Source organism: Chrysemys picta, chromosome 7 (assembly GCF_011386835.1).
Source record: "Chrysemys picta bellii isolate R12L10 chromosome 7, ASM1138683v2, whole genome shotgun sequence".
Taxonomy (NCBI): Eukaryota; Metazoa; Chordata; order Testudines; family Emydidae; genus Chrysemys; species Chrysemys picta.
The window spans coordinates 57,754,763-57,767,595 of NC_088797.1; the positions used below are offsets into that span (position 1 = coordinate 57,754,763).

The following is a 12,833-nucleotide window of genomic DNA, read 5'->3' on the forward strand; positions in this document are numbered from 1 at the left end:
TTGATCTATGTCCATCTTTTTGATTCCAAGGGCCTTGGGGCAGGAACTGGGGCTGTGTCCTGCACAGGTCTCAGCACACTGCAGCACTTAGGAGAAGATCCATAAAAGGGCAGAAACTACAGGGAAACACACATGTCCTTCTGGACACATGGAAACTCTAGGACCCTGCAGGAAGCCACACTCTTTTATGCCCCAGCAGACTCCAAGCCGCGGGACATGAAGCCAGGACCCCTCTCTGAGCAGTGCTGGGCTCTCCTCGGGGAAGGGGATGGCTGCAGTCAGAGCTTTGTGCAGAGACATCGCAGGGCTGGCATCACTGGCACCGGTTCATGACCTCAGCACGGGCTGTGAACAGCTGCACACTAGCAAGAGGCCAGGAGGAGCTTTATGGCAAAACTAAAGCATTTCTGTGTCCACGAGAGCTCTGACAGCCCTACCCTGCTCAGGTCAGAGCCATTTCTTCGTAATTCTTTGCTGCCATTCTCCCCTGCAGCCTCTCTGCTGCAAGCCAACTTGGCAGCATCCTTTGAAAGGCTCTCTTCTCATTGGGGGTGTCCCACTGCACAGGGACATATCCTGCTACATGGTGGGCCCGGCCAGCCTGGCACAGGGGGCAACACCCTTGCTCTTCCCAAAGCCCAGATATCAATGCCACTGACTTGAGAGAAAAGGAAGGAGCCACCAAGCCGGAGTGTTCATTTACAAGACATTTATTACACTGTAAAAAGTCCATTGGATTCCCAGCCATTTCTTCCTTATGTACATTGTCTATCCCCTGCGGCTCTGGGTTTCCTCTGAGTACAGAACACGCTGGCTCTGAGTCGCTCCCCGTTTCCAATGGGATTTCTGCAATCAGCCCGGAGAATTTATAAAACTAGTTCAGAAAACAGGAAGAACTGAGATATGGTACATTCCAGCTGGCTCGCTCCACTTCGGGAAGGGATGGCAGAGAAGGTACCGGCATCCACAGCGCAGGTGAGAAGCAAAGTGCAATGCTGCCAGGGCTTTGCTGAGCTGCTGGAGCTTTGGGGGCAGGGAAGGAGGGAAGCTGAGCACCCCAGTGCCCACGGTGGGACTTGACAAGCAGCAGCCAGCTCCTCTCTCAAGCTAAGGAGCATGCAGGCCCATCGGCTGGAGAAGAGAGCACCTGCGGCTGGAAATAGGAAGGGGCCAGTGTAGTGTCTAGGCAGGAGGATGCTGTTCATTTCATGGGGAGTTGCTCCCCAAGAGCTGCTGTGGGAGAGGCATTGCTGGGTCTGCTTTCAGCTGCTGGCTTCCATCTAGTCTGCCCAATAGCTAACACTGGTTGGATTCTCTCCCTCCTCCCAGAAAGGCCTCAGCGTGTCACTCAGACCCAGAGTTGGTCTCGCCAGGGGTGCCCACTTGCGCCCTCTCACCATTGGGCTGGAGGGAGCTTGGTGATACGCTGCAGTCCGGAGCCAGGAGAGCGCAGCCTGCACACCATGGCCAGAAAGCTCAGAGCCACGCTGAGGGGGCTGTATGTTTCTGGGGAGAGGAACAAAAGCCAAACCCCTGCTGCATGGGGATGCCCAGGGCCTGCACCAAGAACTAGTGCCGAGGACAGTGGACATGGAGGATGAACCAGCTGGACTGAATGATCAGAGGGGTCCCAGGAACCCAGGCCTCTCTGCTCCCACAGCACGGAGCTTCCCACTTCACCTGCTAACAGCAGTGGCTTGGTCACAGGCTGCTGGGTAAAGGTGGCTGCCTGGCCCCTGAGATTGCAAAGGCAAGGAGGCGGTCAGCGATGGTCAGTGGCACTGAGCTCCCCCTCCAAAGAAGGGAGCCAGTGACTCCTGAGCAGTAGCCATGAAAAGGGAGCAGAGGCTGACATGCTCCAGGGAGATTTTAGCAGCTGCCCTGCCAAGCACCCTGCTGCCCTTCCGCTCAAGCTACCATCCTCTACAGCAAACGTGGCAACTACCAGGGAGAATCTAGCCGGTATCCTCCACCTGCAGCACTTCCTCAGCAAGCCATCCTCGAGCCCCCTCACTCTAGTTGACTTCAGAGGTTGTCACGGGATCGGTGGGCCGTGCAGTGGCCAGGAGGGGAACTGGGGAAGTGGCCTCAATCAGGGCAGGATTGAGAATGATTGGCAGAGTCATAGGCGGCACCCCGACCTGCAGAGGGGAGGCGAGAGACTGCAGGATCAGTGGTGACTGCGCCATATGAGGAGGTACATCTGTGACAGGGCTCATCTTCACCGATGCCACCGCAGAGAGAGGGGAGCCAGAGGCGCCTCTGATGGCTGGGCCGAGGCCTGGGGCTCTCTCAGAGTCTGTGAAAGGAATGGAGAGAACAATTCTTTGTATTAAACCCTATCCCAAGTAACTCCGAGGCAAGCAGGGATCATGGGGCCTGCCCCCAGGCCGGCCTCCCACCCACACCCAGCAGGGATCGCAGGGCCTTCCTCCCACCACCCTCCGCCAAGAGTGGATCACGGGGCTTCCCATGGGCCAGCCTCCCCCAAAGCCAAGCGGGGATAGTGGGGCTTGCCAAGGCCAGCCTCCACCCGAGCCGAGCAGGGATCGCGGTGCCTTCCCCCGGGCCACCCTCCCCAGTCCCAGTCAGGCAGCCTGAACAAAGACACAAGCCAGGGCAGCTACGAGCATTCCCCCATCACTATAACCGCAGAGGGATGGAGGCCTAGGCTTGTCCAGTTGAAAACTGAAGCCCACTCCACAGCTCAGAGCCTGCTCAGGAGACCCAGCCCCTGCAGACCAGTCTGATTGAGGCTGAAAGTGGCTCCATTGAACCCAAGCCCAGCTGGACAATGCTGCTGGGGAGGGACGAGTGCTTGAGCCCACAGGAGACTCACCACTGGCACCCAGCTCAGAGGACTTCTCCGAGGGTGCTGGGTGGGCGGCAGAAGCAGGCAGGGCAGGGGCCACTGGTTTCTGAGGATGTGGCTCTGTTGGCACACTGGGGACAGGTTCTAGATACATAAAACAAGCAGTGAGCCTGCAGCCCCCCATGAGCCATACTCCCCCCAACCCCACCATCCAGCCTCTCACCACAGTGCCCTACTCACAAGCCCCACCACCCCAGGCCTATGGGCTCACCAACAAATGCAAAAGGCATTCCCTCCATCCCAGGCCTATGGGTTCACCAACATCCTGGCACTGGAGGAAGGCTCCCCCCCCCCCCCCCCACCCAGGAAGCAAAGATCTGGCCTGCAAGGGCAGAGCCGTGATGGCAATTCCCCAAACCTGCGTACCCTGGATGACTGTCTGTTTGAAGAGCTCATCACGCAGTCTGGGCAGGAAGCAATCTATCCGCTCCCAAGTGATCTCCCAGAGGTCCGAGTACCCTGTGCGTGAATCAGCACTGTGGAATATTCCAGCCGTGTCCATCACAAGCAGCATGTTCTTCAGAGACTCTGGGATGGCCTCTGGCTGCAAAGAGACAGTCTTTAGAACAGAGCTGGAGCAAATCAGGGACAGAGAAATGGAGGCACAGAACAGCTGACTGAGGGTCTTGGAGCATGAGACCACTGGGGGAGATGGGACCAGGAGGCTTTCAGAGCAGGGGAGGGGAGAGGAGGGAGCCGGGAGTAAGAGTGGGAAGAGAAGGCACCATGAGGCCCAGAGAACAGGGGAAGCATTGTAGCTTCCACTCAGTGCCATACCAGTAAATCGCTGGAGCCTGCATGCATGTATTTGTCCATGAAGTCCAGGATCGTCAGCCACAGAGCAGCGAATGTTGTCAAGGAGAGCAGCGGGGAGAGATGCTGCAGGAACACCTAGAGTAGCAACCACCACCACAGTAAGGGACACAAGTTAAGAGGCAGCACCAAGCCACAGGGCTGCAACCCTCAGCTCTGGGACTAAACCCTCCATCCCAGAGCCCTCCCTTTTTCTGGCAGGTTCAGGAGAGGGATAGGCAGGAATCCAGCCACAGGGCTCTGTGGGCTCCAGAGGCAGTGCCCAGGACCTGATCTCCCCTCCTTTAGATCTCCAGCACATGCTGCTGCTCAGCTCCGACCCCCACACTTCCATGCCTTTGGCACCCACTTCCCCTGGGCCACGGGCCAAATGCTGATCAAGGCATTATCACTGATCGTTCTGGAGGAGGAGGAGTGCAGTGTTAAGGTGCCTGTCTCCATCCTCTGCGAACAGGAATGTTTCTGAATGCTGGGATGAGGGGGACATGCTGCAGTCTGGCAGCAAGACAACCCCTGGAAAGCAGGCATTGCACAGCATTAAGTACAGCACGTGCAGCTCGGGGAGGTGCCCATTGCTCAGGGCTAATGCCTGGCCAGATCACACACTGGCAGTCAACCTTCAAGCCCACCCCCACAGCAGCAGAGTTGGTCAAAATCCAAGCACAACTTTTTAGCTAGACCCCAAGCAAAGTCTTGCCAAGCTGTCTGCCACAGAGCTCCGCACGCACAAGCGGAATGAGGCGCATCCTTGCCTTGGAGAGCAGTGTCGAGGCTCTCATTCTAGTCTCTTCCATCCCACCAACATCAGCTGGACTGACGTTCTCCAGCAGTTTGGTCAGCAGAGGGAACAGCACCTAGTGGATCAATGACATGAACATGCTGGGGGTCAGGAATCGTCACCACAGCAGAGAAGGTTGCTAACCTGCCCAGAGTGGCTCATGGCATTCTGGGGACTCACACCCAGGCCAGCAAGCGCAGAGGCAGCTCAGGATATGAGAAGTACAGGGCTGCTTTCACACCTCAAAGAGGTTCAGCTGGGAGTCTGGGCAAAGGGTTTTCAGAGGGACTGGGAGTAGGGAAAGCCCAATCCGTCACTGTGAGTGGGCAGCTGCCTGGAACAGCTGCACTCCCATGCTAGCCACAGGGCATGGGAAGCCAGTGCCCTCAGCCCCTGGACGGCTTGCTCCTTGACTCCCCCATACAGCACTGCTAAAGCCAATGGGAAGCCAGCCAACTCCAGCTACAGTTCCCAGAGGCAGCGCTCCCCTGCTCAAGTGCACAGCCCAGCTGGGAGGTTACCTTATTGAAGCAGGACTCCCACTCCAGAGCATCCAGCGCCTGCAGGTCATGCACAAGGAGAGCCCGCTGCAGGTAGGTGAGCGCCTGCATCCGCACCTGGCGCCGGGCATCACAGCACAGCCAGGCGATACCTGCACACGGGTGAGAATCAGAATCTCATTTCCGCATCAAACATAGGGTGGTGTCACATCCTCCTCTGCCATCCCGTGGGCAAGTGTAAAAGCTCATTCTAATGCAGTGCAACACTTTGCCGTGCAATCTGGAGCCTTGGGTGAGAAGTGCTAGGGAAGGGCATATGCTGACCCTCCTTCACCCCCCGGAGAGAAGCTATCCAGCACCGAGGTCACAGATGGGGAACGTGAGGCCTAGAGTGGTGAAGTGACAAGTCCAAAGTGAGCCAGTGGCAGAGATGCCAGGTTGGACTCAGCTCACAGCCCTGCTCTGAGCACTAAGTCACGTCTCTCTCCAGCCCCATGGTGCTGGACGATGCTCAGCCCCAACTGTTCAGAACAGCAGTGCTGCTGCTCACTTAGTCACTGTGGCCCTTTCCCATGCTGCCCTGCAAGCTCATCTCAGCTGCCAGGCCCCTGGCCTAGGTGAAACAGGACATTAGCCAGTGGGAGGGTATTGGTAGCAACAGCCATGTCAAAACAGCCAAGGAACAGGAACAAACGCACTGATTTCTTCTCAAGCTGGGCTTGGACATCACTTGTCATACAGCTGCTGTCCAGTGTCCTTTTCCATCTGGAGAGGACACAAGGAGCAGCTCTGGCTGAACTCTCCTCCTTCTCCCCTCTGCAGGGCTCGGCCCTGTGTACCAGCCCTCACCCTGACACTGGAAATCTCCACCCCATCAGCATAGGAAAGCGGGGGTGGGGAAGGGGCAGGCTTTACCCTGCAGCAAGGGGCACCAGCAGTTGGACCACAGTGTTTGAGAGTCTGCTTCGATTTTCTTCCCTGCGGCCTCCAGGTGGCGCTGCTCCTCTGCCCAGGAGCTGTAGATGGTGGCAGCTCGTGTGTGGAGGGTGTGCATGAGGTCCAGCAACTGCAATTAAAAGCATCCAAGTAAGCAACGCACCAGGGATGCCATTTCATGGTGGTGGGGGGGAGGGGGTTAACTTTAACCATGATTCCTGAGGCTACTTGGGCACCTGAAAACTCAGGATTTTTTTTCCAGATAACATCTTAGATACAGTGCCCTGTCAGATAATTTCTAATTCCTATATAAAGAAAGAAAATTCAATAAATATTAAACCCACTCAGCTCTAATACTAACATGTTCTGATATCTTGTGTCAATTCACTTAAGGGACACTTGTTTGGTTTAAAATTTTAATGTGTAAACTTACTTTGGTACTAATTCTTGAATACAACTAACTATTGAAATGATTGTAGAAAAATCTAGATTACTTTCTATCACTTTTTTGCAGTTCATCAAGCTTGGAATAGATCATTTAACTTTTGGAAACATCCTACTAGGGCAAGGCCCCTGAGTTTATACTGCCTGGGATTACCCCACTACAAATAATAGACTAGAAACTGACTTTAAACAGGAGTGAAACTGACACTGTCAAGTCACTTTCATAGTATTGCCAACCCCAAATGTTCATGAATCAGGCTCACCAAAAATCATGAGATTGGCTTTAAAAATAATGAGATTATGTATAAATAATACATTTGGTGTTCTTTTTATTTACATTTTGCTTTTTGAGCCTTTACAGTGCACTGGGGTCACATTTTGAAGATTTCTCCACACACACAAAGGCTAGAAATGTCACTTCTCTTTAAGAATGAAGGATGAAATCATCACATATACACTTGACTCCAGGAGCTGGGGCTTTAAGGAAAACAATAATTATCATGAGACTCATGACAGACTCATGACAAAATCATGAGAGTTGGCAACACTGCCTTCTGTTTAGAGGCTAGTTACTTTCCAGAAGGATCTTAAACACAACACTACAGTGCTTGAGTTGCATTTTTCACAGTTGAATATTTAAAACCAAACACCAAGAAAATTCCACATTTTAAAGTTGAGAAAAGAATTGAGACTTCTGAGGTATCTCAGAGCCAATGCAGGCAGGAAAGAAAAATAAACAGCACTGGAGTTCTGGGCAGCTCTTCCTCTTGAAAGAAACTTGGAGGGTCAAATCTCCTAGACATTAATCAAGTAAAACTATTGCCATCAGTGCCTCCACTCAGAGATATTAACATCACAGTGAACATATGATTATAATCACATGTGTGGGCAATAACTATACACTTCATACTTAAATATCCGAGCCATCTTATCCAGAGTTACACATCATATATGCATTAGCTCAGGGACTACATTTTCCCCCTTTGAAAATCTGGCCTTTTGTCTGTGTCCTAGGGTGACTAGACAGCAAGTGTGAAAAATTGGGACAAGGGGTGGAGGGTAATAGGCACCTATACAAGACAAGGCCCCAAATATTGGGACGGTCCCTATAAAATCGAGACATCTGGTCACCCTAGTGTGTCCCTCAGTGCCCCATCTGTACAATGGGGATAACAACACTGCTCTACCTCACCGAGGGCCTGTGATGTGAGGTAGTCATACTGTGGTGATGGGGCCACATAAGTACCACAGAGAGTGGGAACTTCTCTATATCTGCTATCCCTTCCCTGGGTTTTGGCTCCTTCTTTTCACATACCCCTCTCACATATCCCTCTTTTCTGAATAAAAACGGGGAGTCTGGTGGCACCTTAAAGACTAACAGATTTATTTAGGCATAAGCTTTCATGGGTAAAAACCCACTTCTTTTTTACCCATGAAAGCTTATGCCCAAATAAATCTGTTAGTCTTAAAGTGCCCACCAGACTCCTCGTTGTTTTGTGGATACAGACTAACACGGCTACCCCCCTGATCTTTTCTGAATATAAACTTGGCTCAGAGGGCTTGGCTGTATTTCTTCTGAGTCCTCTGCTTTCTCTCTTCAACACCCCCCAGGGATTCCTGTTTTACAGGTTCATCTAAAGACTTCCAGATCCTTAATTTAATCACCAACCTTTCTTATCTTAATCACCCTGCCTCTGTTTGTAAACAAAACACTGACTCCCTGCCCCAAGAGCACAAGCTGCAAGAAGCACCTCTCCTCTGCAGAACTCACATTCCACACTAAACCTCTACCCGGATATAACATGAATTCGGATATAATGTGGTAAAGCAGTGCTCCGGGGGGCGGGGCTGCGCACTCTGGCAGATCAAAGCAAGTTCGATATAACAGTTTCACCTATAACGCGGTAAGATTTTTTGGCTCCTGAGGACACCGTTATATCAGGGTAGAGGTGTAATTCTGTGAAGTTGAGAGGTCCACCTGGGAGCCCACCTCCTGTAGGGAACTCAGGGTGGGGCAGGACCCCCCCCCCCCCAATTGGCACCCTTGCAACTTGCAGGATTCTAGTGCCCAAAGCAATGCTGTGCCCTGCCTTCCCTAACCCAGGGCTAAGGGCTTCCACTCCTCACCCAGATTCGCCCACACCAGTGAGCAGTCTCACATCCTTCTATGCCCCCCACTGGGTCATGCAAGAGAGGGGGACAAACACACTGGCAGAGATGAGCCTGTCTTTAAGGGATGGAAGGAAGAAGCACTCCTCTGGGAGAAGGAGAGAGGATCAGGGGAAGGACCAGTGATGAGCTCCCAAATTCCTAAGAACCGGTTCCTTACCGGATCCTCGGCAGCACTTTGGCGGCGGGGGGGAGGGGTGTGTGTGTGTCCTCACTCGCTCCGGGTTTTCGGCGGCAGATCCTTCACTCGCCCGCCACCAAAGTGCTGCCGAAGATCCGGTAGGGAACCGCGCGGTGAGTACAAGCCCCACGTGCCTGTTTCCCCCCCGGCACCCACCCATCTGACCCCAACCCACGTCTTGCCCCCAACTGCCCCCCTCAGAACCCGCAACCCATCAACCCCACCCTTGTCCCGTGACCACCCCCTCCCAAGACGCCCCACCCTAACTGCCCCCCAGGACCCCACCCCCTACCCAACTTGCCCCACTCCCTGTCCCCTGACTGCCCCAACCCCATCTACTACCACCCCGACAGACCCCCGGGACTCCCACGCCTACCCAACCCCCCCTTTCCCTGTCCCCTGACCACCTCCCCATAACCTCTGCCCCCTCCAATCACTCCCTACCCCTTATCCAACCCCTCCTCCAACCACTCCCTACCCCTTATCCAACCCCTCCTCCAGCCCCGGCTGGCCCCCTTAGCATGCTGCTGTGTAAGGATGCCGTGCAGTCACTGGAGCTTGCAGCCCCACCCCCTTACCCAAAAGGTGAAAGTAAGCTGGTATGCCCCTGTACAGCGTACCGGCAAGAGCCGGTGCGCCATACTGGGGTGGCCCGGCTTCCCCAGGGGGCAATTTAAAGGGCCTGGGGCTCCAGCCTCTGCTGGGAGCCCTAGGCCCTTTAAATTGCCACCAGAGCCCCACTGCTGGAGCCCTGGGGTAGTGGGGGTCTCCAGGGGCTATTTAAAAGGCCGGGGCTGCAGCTGCCTCTGCTGCCCCCTGGGAGCCCCGCCGCTTTCCCCAGGGCTGGGGGAGCCTTGGCCTCCCCAGCTGGGAGCTCAGGTGGGCCAGACAGGATGGTCCTGCGGGCCGGATGTGGCCCGCGGACCAGAGTTTGCTCACCCGCCCGCCCCTTTAGTAACCGGTTCTACACCAGCTTCTAAATTTAGCAACCAGTTCTTGCGAACCAGTGCGAACCAACTCCAGCTCACCACTGGGAAGGACTAGTGGGTCGCATGGGAAAGAATGGAGCCCTTCTAGGCATGTGGGGAGGGAGCGGTCCCCGCTGGAGAGAGGGAGACAATTGCAGTCATGCTGACCAGGTACAGTCTGATCTTTTCTGGGTAAAGCCTGTAACAAGGCTATTGCTCAGGGACTAATGATTCAGTGACTGAACTATAGGTCTACAGCATGACACTTCCCACGGAACAACACCCAGCATGGTGCTGCACATGGCCAGTCAAGGTCCGCATTGAGAACTGTTTTCAGACAGAGGTGACTCCTCCGCCCTTCAAAGACCTCCAAATTCCAAACACATTCTTCACTTCCCTCCATGGAAGTGCCCTAATCCCACCTCAGACACACCCCAGGGCTCACACATCCTTCGTTCCTCTATCACAGATGCCCCTCACTATCATCACAAAATCCCCCCCATCCCAATCACATTTTTCAGTGACCCCCACAGCTCCAGACACAGCCTTCATTCCCCCCCCCCCCCACCTGCCTGTGTCTCCCTTCATCACACAGGCACTTCCTACACTCCCCTTAACATTACAACCAGACACATGCCTGACCCCTTGCTGAGCACTGATAGAGATGAGCCCCATCCCTCTCGGGGGAGTTCCCACCAAGGGTGGGCAGCGGGGCCCCCAGATGGGAAAGGAGAGGAGGAAATCCTGGCTATACTTACGTCCTGACTAACCTGTAAAGACACAGTGTGGTAGCTGGCCGGAACACTCTCGTCATCCTCCTCGTCACTGTGGGAGTGGCTCTGGTGCTGGCTCGAGGCCCGCGAGCGCCTCAGCGAGTTCTCTTTTGGCTTCTTCTTGAACCGGTTGGCTTTACCATCATACTTATGGCTTTTCGCCCGCTTCTCCTGGGACTTGTACCCTAGGGAGCACCAGGGGCTGTAACATACTCCATCATACGCACTGGGATCCCAATGCAGACTGGCCTGCAAGCCCCTCTCAATCTACATGCTAACAACATGCTGAAGCAAAGGGCCCAACAACCTCATGAGGTGCTGAGTGCCCCCAGAGGTCTGTGGATCCTCAGAGCCTGTTGGAACCAAGCCCCGGGCAGCAGCACCACCAGGACGCCATTTCTCTGGCTGATGGTGCTCCTCTTTCTCCACATTGCAGTCACACGGTTCCCCTCACTGGCAGGAATGAGGGACAGGAAGGAGCTATGGAATGAGGTCAGCACTAGCTCACTACTCCAGCACCCATAGCCAGACTGACCCCCACTGGGTGAGATCTGCCTGCTGCAGACAGCCAAGCTTTAAAAGGCTGAAGTGACAAGGCCTCCCCCTGCCCCCACCCCCGCTTCTGAGAAAATCCCACAGCCGATTGGCTCTCCTTCTCTGGGGGTGCGCTCTGCTTGTCTCTTGCTCCTCTGTGTGCTGTTGCTGGACGCACCCTAACCAAGCCCCGCCTCACCTCCATTCAAACTCGCCTCTACAAAGATGCGGATGGTTTTGACGCAGAGCTCGAAGTTCTCTGGAGTGACATGAGCAGCATCTCGCACAATGAAGGACAGGGACTCCACGCACTTCATGAGAGATTTGGTGTCGTGTGGGCCCAGGTCCAGACCCACAGTCAGGCTATACTGGTTCACGAGAGGAGACGGACCCTGCCTGCTGAGCCCAGCCATGGGTTTGGGGCTGTCAATGTCGTCCTTGCCAACCTGCAATGCGGAGCACTAGCAGTGTGAGAGGATGTAGCCCAGTGTGCACAGCACACACGCATCAGCCCATCCCCAAGGCCAGAGACAGGCCCTTTTCTCTATCACCAACAGGAGGTACTGCTGCTGGCAGACTCATCTCTCCTCCTTTCCACACTTGTCTCCTCCTGTTCACCTCCTCTCCACCTTTGCCTTTCATCCCCCTTTCCTTCCCTCACCCTCCTTGCTCTGTTCTCCAGTCCCATTCCCTTCAGACCCCACCCCACCCTACCCTCCACCCAGAGCTGTCAGAGAACTGCACCCACTCACTACAGGGCAAGCACGAGCTAGATGCATATTGAGGAGGATGGGATCTGCAGGGCAGGGAGCTCAATGACAGCTGCACTCCAACTCCAGTGGATACGTGTCCAGCTGTGGTGCTTACAGCTGTCTCACTTCTGTACACTCTGCTGCTACAGGGGATCGAGCCTTCACCCCAGGCAGCCCTCGCCTCACTCACCACCAGCCAGCCGCTGTTCACCACATCCACGTCAGTCACGGAGCGATGCATCTTGCCTTGCTTACTGTGATCAGCATACACCTCAGAATCAGAGGTGTAGCCACGGTCCAGGCTGACATCACTGGGGTGGTAGGACAAGGAGATCTCACTGTCAGACTGAGCACCTTCAAGAAGAAATGCATAGAAGTGAGCCAAAGCCAGAGCTCCAGAGGATACAAGCCAAAAGAGGCTGCTCCAGCCCACGAGTTCCCAGTTAGAGGAGAACCTGGCCAGGCCTCATCTCCTCTTGCTTTTCCCCCATGAAAGTAGCCATCAGAGCAGCACCCTCAGGGGAGAGAGAGAAAGACCAGATCTTTGTAATAGTTTATCCCCTGTAGCAGACTCTCCTCTTCTGAGGGAACACATGATTTATGCTGTGAATTCCCACAGGATTCCCCATGCTCCAGCTGGCTAACATGGCTGGGGACCTAGAAGGGGAGAAAGTCCAACGCTGAAGCCTGGACAGGATAAAGATGGATCCCAGCCGGGGGTTCCCAAAACTCATCTCCGAAATTGCATTTGCAAAATCTTTCACACCCCCACCCCCCATTTGTGCATGTGCCCTCCCCCCGCACCCACACTGCCTGTTACATAGCCATACAGAACAGGGGATACATGCAGATCCAACCAAAAACGTGGCCTGAACTGCTGAGCCCCATTTGTATGCATGGAAGTGCTTTCATTCCAGGCACTCTACTCCAGGGGGGCAGATCAGAAACATCACACGGAAAAGGGGAGTTTGAGGAGAATTACTGCAGTTGCTATGGTGGGAGAGGGCAGCACAGCCAACGTGTTGGAGAATTTCATGCGCTAGATAGGGCCTCGGGGTCATTCACCCAGCCCCACCTCTGCACTAATCTCATGCTCTCCAATAGCCAGCCGTG

The 12,833-nt window shown here is 54.5% G+C and overlaps 1 protein-coding gene across 18 annotated transcripts in view; it reads right to left on the reverse strand.

Annotated features, from left to right (window-relative positions):
• Window positions 1–694: 694 nt before the first annotated feature.
• The window catches only part of GBF1 (golgi brefeldin A resistant guanine nucleotide exchange factor 1), a 193,941-nt gene continuing 181,802 nt past the window's right edge, over window positions 695–12,833 (reverse strand). For 12 of the 18 annotated variants that reach the window (XM_065551565.1, XM_008171363.4, XM_008171364.4 and 9 more), the window contains 10 exons: window positions 11,911–12,074; window positions 11,168–11,414; window positions 10,420–10,619; window positions 5,879–6,029; window positions 4,985–5,115; window positions 4,438–4,539; window positions 3,650–3,763; window positions 3,239–3,416; window positions 2,840–2,956; window positions 695–2,299 (listed from right to left, as the gene is read on the reverse strand). In XM_065551565.1, coding sequence (XP_065407637.1) covers window positions 2,016–2,299; window positions 2,840–2,956; window positions 3,239–3,416; window positions 3,650–3,763; window positions 4,438–4,539; window positions 4,985–5,115; window positions 5,879–6,029; window positions 10,420–10,619; window positions 11,168–11,414; window positions 11,911–12,074 — 1,688 coding nt within the window. In that variant the 3' untranslated portion in view covers window positions 695–2,015. The remainder of the gene's footprint in view (window positions 2,300–2,839; window positions 2,957–3,238; window positions 3,417–3,649; window positions 3,764–4,437; window positions 4,540–4,984; window positions 5,116–5,878; window positions 6,030–10,419; window positions 10,620–11,167; window positions 11,415–11,910; window positions 12,075–12,833) is intronic. The other 6 variants (XM_065551572.1, XM_008171366.4, XM_065551570.1 and 3 more) reach the window with 1 other exon arrangement.